The following is a 13,234-nucleotide window of genomic DNA, read 5'->3' on the forward strand; positions in this document are numbered from 1 at the left end:
TTCAAATCAGTGGTTAATTTGTCACTGAATCCAACGGGAGGTGGATTAACCACGGGGTGTCTGCTGCAAACTCCCTCTTAAGACAATAGAAACCCAGCCATTTAGATCAATGGCTTCTCTGTCGAGCTATAACAATGTGCACAAGACCTCAACTTTCTTTTCATGGTTAATAAACATTTATTTTAGACCACAATTGCAATAAATGGTTGCAGACTGAACATGCCTATGAGACTATTCTGCCGATGGCTCTATGGAATGACCAGGATTCTAAATCTACCGCCATATGGAATCTCACTGTGCCTATTAAATTGTGTACAGCAGTGTTAACAGCAGTTTGATTTGTGGCTGCAAGTAATAAATGAATTATATTAATTTTGTAGCTGCAAGCTAATTTCTCCAGAATTACTTTTTAATAACTGGCATCGTGTTCACTGGTGAGATTTAAATACATTTAAGACCACATTTTTGTGAGGTTTTAAAAAACACATATACATATATAAAGCATTATGAGATTATCATTTATGAGAGCTCAGATCTTATTTAATAATTCCCTCACGTCTGGAAAAAACAGGTTGAGATCAAACGTTTTACGTTTGCAAGGGGGACTTGAGGCAAAATTACCCTTCTGTGTTATGAGGAGCAGAAGTAAACTTTGTCTACGGTAAGAAAAGCTTGGAAAAAAATCAAATTTCTCTGTGTTTTGAAGAGCTAGGTCTTCCACACAGCTAAATTGGCTCTGATTGTGTCCAGTGTTGGGCTTTCCCCAGAGGTGATTTCCTACAATATAGATTCAGTAACTGTATGGCTGTATTGAGTTGTCAGTCACTTTATTCTTAACATTTTCTTTGCACAGATACAATTGCACAGGACAGCAAGAGTGCATTGCATCTTGAAAACCAGAAGTTTCCTGATCAAAAGGAAAGAGTTGGCAGTTCTGTATAACAATGCTCTTGTCTATCATATGAGGGACTGTTTTCTCATAAAGGCTGCTTCAATAAGAAGTTCCTTGCTTTGGGTCCAGGCCCAGACAGGACCTTTTCCATCCTGGATCTCACTTTCTGGTCCTATTTGTTCACAGAGAACAGCTTTAGCTCTCTCTAGCAAATCGGCATTCGACATAACCATTGATTGCTGTATAAATGCATTGGTGATGCACTATAGATAACGTCTGAACTCTTTGGGATTTTGATTAGATTATAGATACTGTATCTTTTTTATATTGCACATCATTTTTTAAACAGCAATTTCCACTTAGAATTTGCATAACCTGTGCAAAATAGAACTAGATAATGAGGCTGCATTCTAAGGTTCATTGCATTTTATTCTTAAAGGAGGGAAGAGAAGGATAAGCCAGACATAGCCCTTTCAGTATATATTGAAGTTACTGTACTTTTCCATGTATAAATGATTTTTCTCAGATCAAATCATCTCAAAAATTGGGGTTTGTCTTATACATGGATAGTGCAGAGTGGGGACATGGGACTGGTTCCTGTTGCTGATTGGCTGTTGCTGCGGCAAATGGCCAGGTGATTGGTGGCTGCTGTTGGTGAGCAGGCAGAGGATTTTTGCTTCTGTGATCCAGCCTCCTAAAAGCTCAATAACTCTTAGCAATTTCCCCCCATTTTCTGATTTTTGAGTCCCCCCAAATAGGGGGTGCCTTATACACGGGGGCGTGTTATACACGGAAAAGTACGGTATATTTTGCCTGCATGGATCATCATACATAAGCCACATAACAGGAAGGGCAAGTCTTCCAGAGCATTGGCCAGTGGTGTGTAGTGGAATTTTTTGTAGGGGAACCTTCAGAGCCAGACGTGCCAGCTTGCAAGGGCAACTGGGGGAGGTGACATCACATGCATGAGGCTGTGACATCCAGTGGCGTAGCGTGGGGGGTGCAGGGGGGGCTGGCCGCACTGGGCGCAACATCTGGGGGGGCGCTCGCACTCACAGCTCTCTGCCCCTACCTGGCTCACTCACTCTCTCTCACTGCAGTGCTGGCTGTGCGAATCCGATCCGAGCCGCTGGGTCGCCACCCACTGTGGAGGGGGTGGGTGCCAGGCATGCGGTGCGGAGAGAGAGCGAGGGACTATCTGGGGGAGGGACAGTGCAGCGGCCACCCAGCGCAGCGCTGAGCGCGGGAGAGAACCACACCAAACCAGACCAGGAAGCAGCAAGAAGAAGCTGGCAGCGGCGGCAGGTTAGGGGTTAGGGGGCACAAATTACTTGCCTTGCCCCGGGTTAGGGGGTGCAAATTGCTTGCCTTGCCCCGGGTGCTGACAACCCACGCTACGCCGCTGGTGACATCACATCCGTGGATCCCATTGGAGCATCGTGCCTCTCTCCCTAAACCGGGCAGAAGTTTTCTGGGCTTGGGGAAAGTGCCTCCAGACTTCAATACTCTAATTTCCCAGGAACATTTAGAGGACAAGCCTCGTCCCCCTAGTCCACTGACTGCACAGCTACTTTTGCGCCTTGTTCTGGAGACAGGAGGGAAGCCCTCTCATTCACTCATGGCTATTTTTTCAGGAAGCTAATCTCTGGGCCTGTAAATATGAGGATTCCACTTGGAAGACATTGCAGTTTTTAGACCACTTGTTTCAGCAGCACATAGCCTACTTCTTTCACCAGCCCTTTGACCTAGGGACAAATTGTGCAAAGGCACACATCTCTTTGCATCAAAAAGTGTATGTGTTCATCCTGCATTGGTCATTGCAAGACATTCCCATCCAGCACCTGCTCTTTCTATAATTTTATCCTGTGTGTTCAACAATGTAATATCCTTAGGGTGGCTTACATTAATATTTGTGTGTGTGTGTGTGTGTGTGTGTGTGTGTGTGTGTGTGTCTCGGGGGAATACACAGAAATAGCAGCAAAGCATAACAGCCTAAACTGAGCACTGAGGAATAAAACACAGAGCCTCTGCTGTGGAGGTTCAAAAGCTGGTGGAAAGAAATACATTTTGCCTACTGGTAACATTTTAATTTTTTTTAATTTATCAAAATGTATAAAGGGTTAAAGGGACCATTTGGTCCAGTCATGGCTGACTCTGGGGTTTATTGGCCAAGGGAGCTGGCGTACAGCTTCCGGGTCATGTGGCCAGCATGACTAAGCCGCTTCTGGAGAACCAGAGCAGAGCACGGAAATGCCGTTTACCTTCCCGCTGGAGCGGTACCTATTTATCTACTTGCACTTTGTGCTTTCGAACTGCTAGGTTGGCAGGAGCTGGGACAGAGCAACGGGAGCTCACCCCGTCGTGGGGATTCGAACTGCCGACCTTCTGATCGGCAAGTCCTAGGCTCAGTGGTTTAACCCACAGCGCCACCCACGTCCCATCAAAATGTATAGACCACTTAATTAAACAAAAAAACCCAAAACCTCCATGTGGTTCACCCAAAATAGTATAAAATTATCAAAAATCATTAGAGTAGCCTTCAGGAAAAGGCAGGGCATTCCAAAAGTGGTGCCGTCTGAAGGCCCTCTCACCAGCTATCACCTACCATCCTTCAGAAATTGGGGGCATTTGGAGAAGACTGTGTGATGGCAATATCATGAGAGGGCAGGCTAGATCGGAGAAGCCACACCAGCAGATTCTTGGGTTCTAAGCCATGTAGGGCTTTAAAGGTACCTGTACTTTGAACTGAGACCAGGAGCCAGCGAATTTGGCAGCTCTCTTCTCTCCCCTCTCTGCCTGGATTCCATAACTGTGGGTACTCTGAGCAGAACATGGGCTTCAGGGGAGAGCATGAGGCAAACTTATGCCCATGGCTGTATCGGCGCAAGCTACAAACACCAAGTCAGTTGCTGTGGGGAAGAGGAGGAACATCCATTTTATCTTGAGGGTTTCTAAGATGGTCTGTACTTTGTAGTGTCTGTGGGATATATGGGGAGGAACACAGAGCTTTGCATTCAGAAGATCTCATGTTCAATCTCTTGACATCTCCAGAAGAAAGGATATGGTAGCACATTGTGTGACACTCTGCCTGGAGGGCCGATTCCAATTATATAAATAATATTGAGCAAGACAGACAAATAGTCTGACCTGGTTTAAGGCAGGTTCCTGTGTTCCCCAACCTTCTAGTAGCTCACACACACGTGTACACACACACACACACACACACACACACACACACAGTGGTACCTCTAGTTACGAACTTAATTTGTTCCGGAGGTGCGTTCTTAACCTGAAACTGTTCTTAACTAGAGGTGTGCTTTTGCTAATGGGGCCTCTTGCTGCTGCTGCGCCGCCGGCACACGATTTCCGTTCTCATCCTGGGGCAAAGTTCTCAACTTAAGGTAACTCTTCCAGGTTAGTGGAGTTTGTAACCGGAAGAGTTTGTAACCTAAGGCGTTTGTAACTCAAGGTACCACTGTATTCTGAATTCAAGATTTGCTTTTAGGTTGTCTAGGAGTAAGAATTACTCAACCACAGAAGAGACTACTCATGGCAATTTTCTGGGCTGGGGGGCCAGTGAATTCTTCACTTTTGTTTGCTTGACTTAAATACAGGATAAATAGAAGCTAGTCAGGGGTTCCTCTCTTTTCTTAATCTCTCCACCCCCCCACCCCCACCCCCACCCCAGCAGAGCAAGAACAACACTGTGTTACCACTTCAAGACTATTCTACATCAGATTGTTGACATTTTAACCAGCAAGCTTTTCAAATCCAGAATATCTGAACCTGCCTTATATGGAGACAGATCATTGGCCTACTTTAGAGGCAGCAGCAATCCTAAGATCTCAAAGTCAGACCTGCTAACCTAATATCCTTTTCACCAGATATCCCAGGGATTGAACATGTCACATGCAACTCTATCACCAAACTGCTTTCCCCTCTGATCTCAGTCGTGTTACTATGAAATATTATTAATGCATCTGAAGTACGGATTGTTTTTAAGCTACCACCCCCTTTACACAGAGGACCTGTTAACACCTGCATATTCATCACTTCTTGACTGCAACGTGATCCGAGCCACTGCAGATCCCACATCGTGGAAATAAAGTTTTGTGTTACCTAAAGCACAATGTTTCTGCAACGGAAGTGGCTCAGACCCGGGACATGAGTTATGAAGTGCTAAGGAGGCACGTGGGGAGAGCAATTGATGCATATATGTGTTTGAGGCAGTCTTGAAAGATGTGCTGAGCTGAGTGGCTCAGTCAAGAATAGTATCAAGGGCTTAAGGGGGAACAATAAACAGACTCCGTCTTGTACTACTTGTGAGCCGCAAGCAAGTTGCAGCATAACAGCCCCACATTGAGGCCTGCCAGGTGTTGGATAAGTCCCCTGCCCGGTTTTTAAAGGCCCCCCCCCCCAAAGCAAAAAGAGATGTATTGAGCTCCTGCTAGGCTATCTGGCTGGTGGGCTGCAAGCTAAGATAAAATATAGGATATCCCTACACAATTTCACTGAAAACCATTCTCCCAAATGGAGAACCAGCCATAAATACCCCCCCCCAAAAAAATGTGTCAAATAGTATAGCAACAAAGCACAGAATACATAAACCCAGAAATTTTCCTAGATCTCTTAGCTTTTGATCTTGCGAATTCTGCTTAATACCATAGATTTGGCATGTTTGAGAAGGAATACTAAATAAAGCCAGTGACCCTGAGCACACACATATGAAAGTAAACTCTTCTGAAGTCATAGGACTAATGTCCAGATAATCTGTGTTTTTTTGGTGGGGTCAGGCTGAAAGTGTCACAAAAACCCAGCCAGATGGGCGGGGTATAAATAATAAATAATAATTGCAGTAATCAGGGAACATATTTTTCCCCCATTCTTCTCTTGCTGCTTTTTATGAACACTAGATGCAAAAATCAGTAAGCGACAGAATATTTGCTGAACTTCCATGGGATATTTTGTAGAAACTGCTGGGTCCCCCCTCCCCCCCCGCCTCATCCTCAGATTTCCTTTAATTAAGTCTTACAAATTATTACTGAGAATAGATCCGGAATATCAAATATGTTAATCCAAAAACTAATCAGATGTAACCTCAATCCTGCACTGAAATATTTGTAAGCAATTTATCAAACTCAGCATGGATGGGGTTTGAGAGCAAAAGCTCTGTAGCTCTCAATTTTCATGGCACCTTATCCATGGGCTGTTTGGAGTGATATTTACCTCCTTAGTGTTCCAGTCCTGAGCACACTTACTTGGGATGTTTAATTGAATGGATCAAACTTTTCTCTCTGTGTCACACAAACTTCCTAAATAGTATGAACATAATAACATTGCACAAAAATAACAAGGCACCCGAGGTCCATTGATATGACCATACTGAATCAGTATGACATAGCTGACTTTATATCATAGCTGATGGTGATGACTGAAAACATTTATGTTTTAATTGCATTTAAAAGAAGTAATGAAAAACACAGTTGTACATTCTAACAAACTTTACATGTGAAAGCAGAATAATACAAAAGGAGTGCAGATACCATATGGGATTTATAGTAAAATGATGGATGCAAAACGGTGACCAAAAACTTCCAAAAATAATAGGTAGCTCCTGCCAGCAAATGTTTCAAATTTTAAGCTGAATAATTACCAATGATTACCACTCGTTTTTTTATTTAGATGCACTTTCTTTTTTGTTGCATAGCTTAAAATATTGCTGCACCATCTCCACTATGTCTCATGATTCCTGCGACAGTTTTCCCTTAAACAAAAAAAAATCAGGAGAGTTTTGGTTTTTTAAAAATCACCTCTTCTCCGTTACATAATATATCATTTCTAATTATTATAAATACATCAGTTTTTTTTAACTCATCTGATCTGAGTAGCATGCATTGGTATAGTTACTGTACAATTAAAACACTGTTGCAGACTTTTAGACACAGTGTGCGTTTTCTTGGCTCCACAATTTTATTTAGACACACTGCTCAGCAAAAATGGAACAAACAGGATAGGAAGGGGGGAATTAAACCTTAAGAAATCCGGCTAAAACTGAATCTCACAGTGCTTACCAAGTTCCATCTGGAATTAAATACTGATAAGTAAAATCATTTATTTATCTATTATTATTTTAATTATTATTGTTTACACAGAGATCATTTTTTTAAAATGCCCCACAATAATTGACACACTTTAGAACTTAGCAAACACGCTTTTTTTCTTTTAAAGTAGAGGTGCTCCGATTAGACGGGGCAAAAGCGTCAGATTTATCATAATTAGAGAAGAGAGGTAAATGACCGCTTATTTATTTATTTATTTATTTATTTGTTCCCACTTTTCCCTCATTAATTATGAAAAACTGCATTTAATTCATCTTGCATGGTGAGAGACTGGCTGCGCAGATGTAGGTCGTAAGGGAAGTGACTCTCTGCAGGCAACCTGAACACAGAACTCTGCCCAAGGGGACCCCTGGGCGGCACAGCACAATAATGCATGCCATAATTGTAGTTTTTGTCATAGTCCAAAGCTGCTTCTTGCTTGAGGGAAAATATCCCATTATAGTTAATTGGGGAAGGACTTAAGGGACCTTCGAACTGGGGGCTGGAGCATTCGGGAGAAGTGCTCTCGTAGAAGGACTCGTAAGCACTGCAATAATTGTAGGGTTTCATGGTCTTGGAATTGTCGAGGGTCCCGTGACCTGGGGGTGTGCTCAGCTCTGGGCTGTGGTAGGGGGGATAGAAAGTGGAATAGGGAGATCGGCCGTGGTGGGCCACCTCCCCGCTCTGACCCATCAAGAAACTTCTGGCGTTGAGTTGTAGGCATCCTGCGACCAAGTTTGTGGTGGGCTGAGAGAGACCTTTGCACAAGTTCTGGACAAATGTCAGCAGGTCAGGCCTCTTGCCAATCCGTAAGATTTCGGAGAGAGCCCAGATGTAATTTTTAGCCAGCCTCAAAGTTTCTATTTTTGACAGCTTTTGCGTCTTGGAGTAACAAGGGACCACTTTCCTTAAGCTGTCCAGCGCATCGTTGAGACCGTGCATCCTGTTCCTTTCTCTGGCATTGGCTTCCTGTCGCCTGAATTTGACCCTCTCAATTCTCATCTTGGTGGTCTTTTTTTTCCGGAGGCCCCTCCTCCTGGGCAAACCGTTTTCGTCTTCCTCCTCTCGGTCATCTTCCACCTCCTCTTTCTCTGTATCTTCCGCTGTCGAACGTTTGATGCTTTTCCCTTGGTGCGCAATCTGCTTTGCGAAGCTTTCGGGTTTCTTGATTTGCTTCGGGTCTTCACTTTCTCTGGAAAACTTTCTGCACATCTGGGACTCTGGCACTACAACAGACTCATCAAATGGTAGCGTTAACATGGCGTTATAATCTTATGGGACCTGAAAGAATGCCAGCACAAGGTTTTAAGTGTAGCCATTTGTGAAGGTTACATTTATTATACATATTTTCAGTTAAGTTTTTACATAATTACTAGTACTGAGAATAATGACTTGTGCATATTTCGGTAGGTGCATACACACCCACAAACATCGAAGAAATACAGCCAATTCTTCAAAATTGTTATCATTTGCTATATTTATGCATTGAATTGGTCCAAAAGTCTACGTCAAAAATGCAATATAACTATCAGAAGAAAAACATTGGCAATCAAGGAAAGTTAAATATAAAATCAATTCTTTTCCCTTTTAATTTTTTATAAAAAACTCAAATTTACAGAACATCTAAAAATGTGGAATTCATAAAGAACAATTATAAAATGCACACATTTCAACTATCCAAGAACTCTAGAGTTTCAAATGAGGCAAGGTAACAGACTTAAAAAATAAAATTAATCTGTTCGGTAATAGTAAAAATGCCTTTAACTTTTTAATTGTAATTTGTTTGCACACATTCTTCCACAAATCATCACAATCAAGTCTGAACTGATTGAAAAGAATTAAAATGGAAAAGAAGGCAAATGAATCATTCAGTGACTCAATTAATACGAAGAGAGGCTTTTTTCTAACGGTTGGTATGAAAATGTGTGATACACGGATTATTTCTTTCCTATTAAAGCAGGATAGTGTAAATACCAAACATTTGCAGAAGGCATTTGGCAACAAATTGCACGCTTTCTTTTTATTCTATAGAAGGCGGGGGGGGGGAATCTGAAACAAAATTTCTCAATTTTAAAATTAACTGGTTTTTTTTTCCATTAAAAAAACAAAACAAAACCAGAAGCGAAGCTAAACCCCATCACATTCTATTGCAGCATCTGTGTTCTTCAAGGAACAGACGTTTCCCTCCAGCTAATATCTGACAGGAATGGACGGAGGATTCTGACTGCTATTGTGCACGTGTGTTCAGAATTCAGAATGAAAAGCGGGGAGGGGGGGTGTTGAGAGAGAAACAATTTGCTTCTCCTTGTATTGTTCCTGCCCCTGCACTCACTTTTCAAGCAGCATATATCAGGATTTTCAAACTGGCCAACAAATGCCAATTCGCAAACAAGGAGGTGAGGGACTTTGAAACATGCACATTTTTTAAAAGAAACCAACAAACCCAAAGAAAACAAAACAAAACAAAACTAAGCCCCTTATCAAAAGATGTAACTCTCTGAGTATTGTCCATAGCCCGCTTACGGTATTACATAATCGGTGAAAGTATGCAACAACATTTAAGAAGCACTGAAAGAGATGGAGAAGACGGAAGCGCAAAATTCATAAAACACAAAGCTTTGTAACCTGTGCCTTTCACATACTTGCATGCACACTCAGCAGTTGCAGTTAAATATTATATCGGTATTATAAATGAATTTGCATTACCTTGGCCTTAAAAAAAGTCTTTCAATAGCCAGTTTTCATTTTTGCCTTCCAAATCTTTTTCAATCTGTCTGTCGCATCGTCTCCTGGAGTCTAGATCTGTGTATATCTGCACTATCTCATTGATCTCTAAAAAGTGACATTGATGCCAACTGCCAGAGCTGGTACCCATGCCATCTGCTGGTGACGTCACAGGGCAGAGAAAACCATGTGATCTTTTCTCCTGGGACCTTCATTCTGCACTGATCATCTGGCATCCCTGTAAGTGGGTACCAGCATTCATGTATCAACACAGAAGGTTAGGCTGATAGGGGAGGGGGGGTTGGAGAGAGAGAGATAGATAGATAGAGAATCCACACCAGCGTTTCATTTGCAGTAGGTGCAGTTCTGTGAGTTTTGTCGAACAGGCAGAAATGTCAACATTTCACTTTTATCCCTATCCACAGGTATATCTGCTTTCCGCTTGATAATAAGCCGGTGTTTATTGAAGAAAGGGTTTTTGTCGTATTGATCAGAATGCCATGAGCACACTTGGGGGCTTTGAAGAGAGGTGCTGCTTTCCATGAAAAAGTGGGAATCGGTAGAAGTGTCTGGCCACTCCTAACTTAAGCAACTGTGGCTCAGGTGTGAGGCAGCTGAACTAGTCTCCGACCCTCGCACGACTGGGCACCGTGTGTGAGGGCGTTCATGTTCCAAAAATTATCTCTCTGAATTTGAATCCATCTGTGCCTGACTTCGACTTGGTGCATGCAAGAATTTCAGTTTCTTTCTTTGCCGTGCAGTTCTATACATGTCTGTTCGGAAGGAAGGGCAATGATTTCAGGAGGGCAGTCTCGGTGATTTTGATATATTATGGAAGAGACAAAAACCGAGAAAGAGAGAGAAAGAAAGAAAAGAAAGAATCAACTTAGAATTACATGGTGGCTTCTGCTTCCAGATGCACACTGATATTGCCACCCTTTCTTTGCATGATTTCATTATAACTCACCCCAGTTAATATTACAGAACAGGCAAAGTATTTTCACTTATCTGCTTTTCTAATTGCTTGCCTTAAAAAACAACAACAAACACCAATTAAATAAATGTTCTCCCTACTCCAGATTATCCTTCCACTATTTATATCTGCCTCTTTATTCCTTTTTGGCCTCTGAATTCAATTTCTTTTGCTGGTAGCTGCTTCTCCAGAACTAACAGCCCCCCCCCCCATTTTTTGTCATGTTATCATCATTAACAAAAGCGGGCAAGAAATGGTTAAATGGAGCCAGCAATCTCGTCCTGCGCCCCCCCCCCCTTCAGCAAAGCATGCCAGAGTGCCTCTGGCAAACTCCACCTTATTTTTTCTGGAGTAGCACATCTCCAGGAAGTCATATGCACAATCGATATTTAAATGTATTGCTTGACATGGGAAATAAAGTGTTCTTTTTTAAAATATAAAAAAATTCCTCATGCAACATTGTTCCTCTTGCGACTTTCTCCACTTGAACTAAAAACACAACAGCACAATTTGCTTTTTGAATTAAAGCAATCCGTGGCAGAACTGCTATTGTTATGGGTCTGTGTCAGCATTTCCAGTATGACTTTATTCTGTCTTGCCCCCCCCCATTCCCGACCACCCCGCTTTCTCAACAAAAAGGTTTAATGACTCATCTTTAATTCACAGTGGACCCAGTTTTGACATTACTGTTCCTTGATCTTGGCCCTATTATTAATGCAAAATTCTTTTTTAAAACTGTTTGGGTATTTAAAAAGAAAGGAGGAAATGTGCTTTAAAAAATCAATTTAAGCCACTATTTTATATGCCTCTAGTAGCAGCTAGAAATCTAGCTTAAGGACCTCACATACTCTACTTTTTTTACTGCCATAAGACGATACAGGCCATTAGCTCGTAATATAAATTAGGCTTGTGTGTAAAAAGAAATACATCTCAATGGGGGCAAGCTTTTAAACTTGTGTGGCGAGTGGCCTCCCACAAGCCATACCCAAAGCTTATTGAATAAGTGTTTCCATCTATTGCTGAATACTTTAATCTTTGTTAGGTTTTACTTACTATGAAACAGAGTTGTGGCCCTTATTTTGTGATAAGAAAAAAAAAAGGATGCATTTTTGCAAGGTCCTGAGGCCAGTTGATAGCCCTTTAACAGATTTTGTATGTTCCGTGTGCTACAAATACCGAGTTACAGATCCCTGAACAGCGAGACCCTGTTTTAAGTGTCACACACACAAAAACCAGTGAACATTCAAAACTCCAGGACAGCGTTACATAGTAATAAATTGCCATGCTACGAACTGTAATATTTCCAATCAGCGTAAAATGATTTCCCCTCATTCTCTTTCTTCTGTTAAGTTTTTTTAAAACAACAACAACAAAACAATTGCAAAATATGTTTCATATCAAATCAGGAAAGGCCCTATGAACATTCAATTTTGCAATCTTTTAAATCCATCATGCAGCTTTTTAACAGTTTTCCAAAAAAATCGCTGTGATGCAAAATAGCAGCAGCAGCAGCCAGATTTTAAAAGCATCTTCTGTACATGCCTAATAACTTCACATAAAGATTCTCCCTGCCTTCTGCTACCTATTTCACAATACAATCCCATGATATGCAAACCACATGCATGCCTATTAATACGCATGGACCATTTTGTAATGTTCTTCATCTAGAAGGCCAAAAGAATGATATTAAATATCCAATACATCCAATTCCAAATTATGGGCCAAATTCTGTGGCCGCCATGCGCAATGGTGCTGCTTTCAGCTGCTGAGAAGATCAGATGCCTAGTGATCTGATTGCATAAGAATGGCCTGTGTTTCAGAAAGACCTGTTGTGTAAAATTATGGGAATATCCTAAATAATAATTTCAAAACATGGGTTTACCAGCAAATCAGTGCACCACAGAAAACATAACACCCCAAAGTCCCCCTTGCTTGTTTTTTCTTTTTTTGGGGGGGGGGAGTGCAGCAAGAGAAGAAACTGGTTTGAATATGTGCAGAGCATTCAATGCCTCTAGCTTATTGCTGCTCCTCTCCTAGCGAGGAAGCTAGGAGAACAACAAGCTAGGAGAGAAACATCTGGAGAACAAACCCAAGAGGCTTCTAGTAGGGTCATGAAAAGCTGCCTTACCCTCCCTCACACCAATGGTCCATCTAGCACAATATTGTGTGTCAAGGTTCCCAAGCCACCCTCCAATAATTCACACATCAATTTTTGTTTAGGTTTTTGGCATGATTTTGTCCACAACTTTATTTAAATACACACATGTGAGTGGTTGCTTAGGCATTGGTTCCGACTATCTGTCCTTGCCCAGGGACAGAACTGACTTCCGGATTCCAGCGGAAGCCAGTCAGGGAAACAATTTTGGGGAGAAATGAAGCTGGGCCTCAGTCCCTCACTTCTCACCCTCCTGCTCCTGGTGGCTTGCCTGTCCCAAGTCCGATGCCAGCGAAAAGAATGGCAAGCCCCTGGATTCCTTTAACGGAATTCCCTTTCCGCATCACCATTGGAGGGGTAGGCACTTACCCCTCCACCAACCAATTTGAACC

At 42.1% G+C, this 13,234-nt stretch overlaps 1 protein-coding gene across 1 annotated transcript; it reads right to left on the bottom strand.

Moving 5' to 3' along the window:
- Nucleotides 1-7,120: 7,120 nt before the first annotated feature.
- NEUROD6 (neuronal differentiation 6) lies at nt 7,121-9,953 on the bottom strand. The gene is made up of 2 exons (XM_083469004.1): nt 9,697-9,953; nt 7,121-8,271 (listed from the first exon to the last, which is right to left on the bottom strand). The coding sequence occupies exon 2, from the start codon at nt 8,248-8,250 to the stop codon at nt 7,237-7,239; it is 1,014 nt and encodes a 337-aa protein (XP_083325130.1). The 5' UTR covers nt 8,251-8,271; nt 9,697-9,953; the 3' UTR covers nt 7,121-7,236.
- Nucleotides 9,954-13,234: the final 3,281 nt, after the last annotated feature.

This window comes from Podarcis liolepis (genome assembly GCF_965112155.1).
Source record: "Podarcis liolepis genome assembly, chromosome: 12".
NCBI lineage: Eukaryota > Metazoa > Chordata > Lepidosauria > Squamata > Lacertidae > Podarcis > Podarcis liolepis.

Coding starts and splice junctions, on each gene's coding strand:
- NEUROD6 (XM_083469004.1), bottom strand. CDS start 8,250: ATGTTAACGCTACCATTTGATGAGTCTGTTGTAGTGCCAGAGTCCCAG.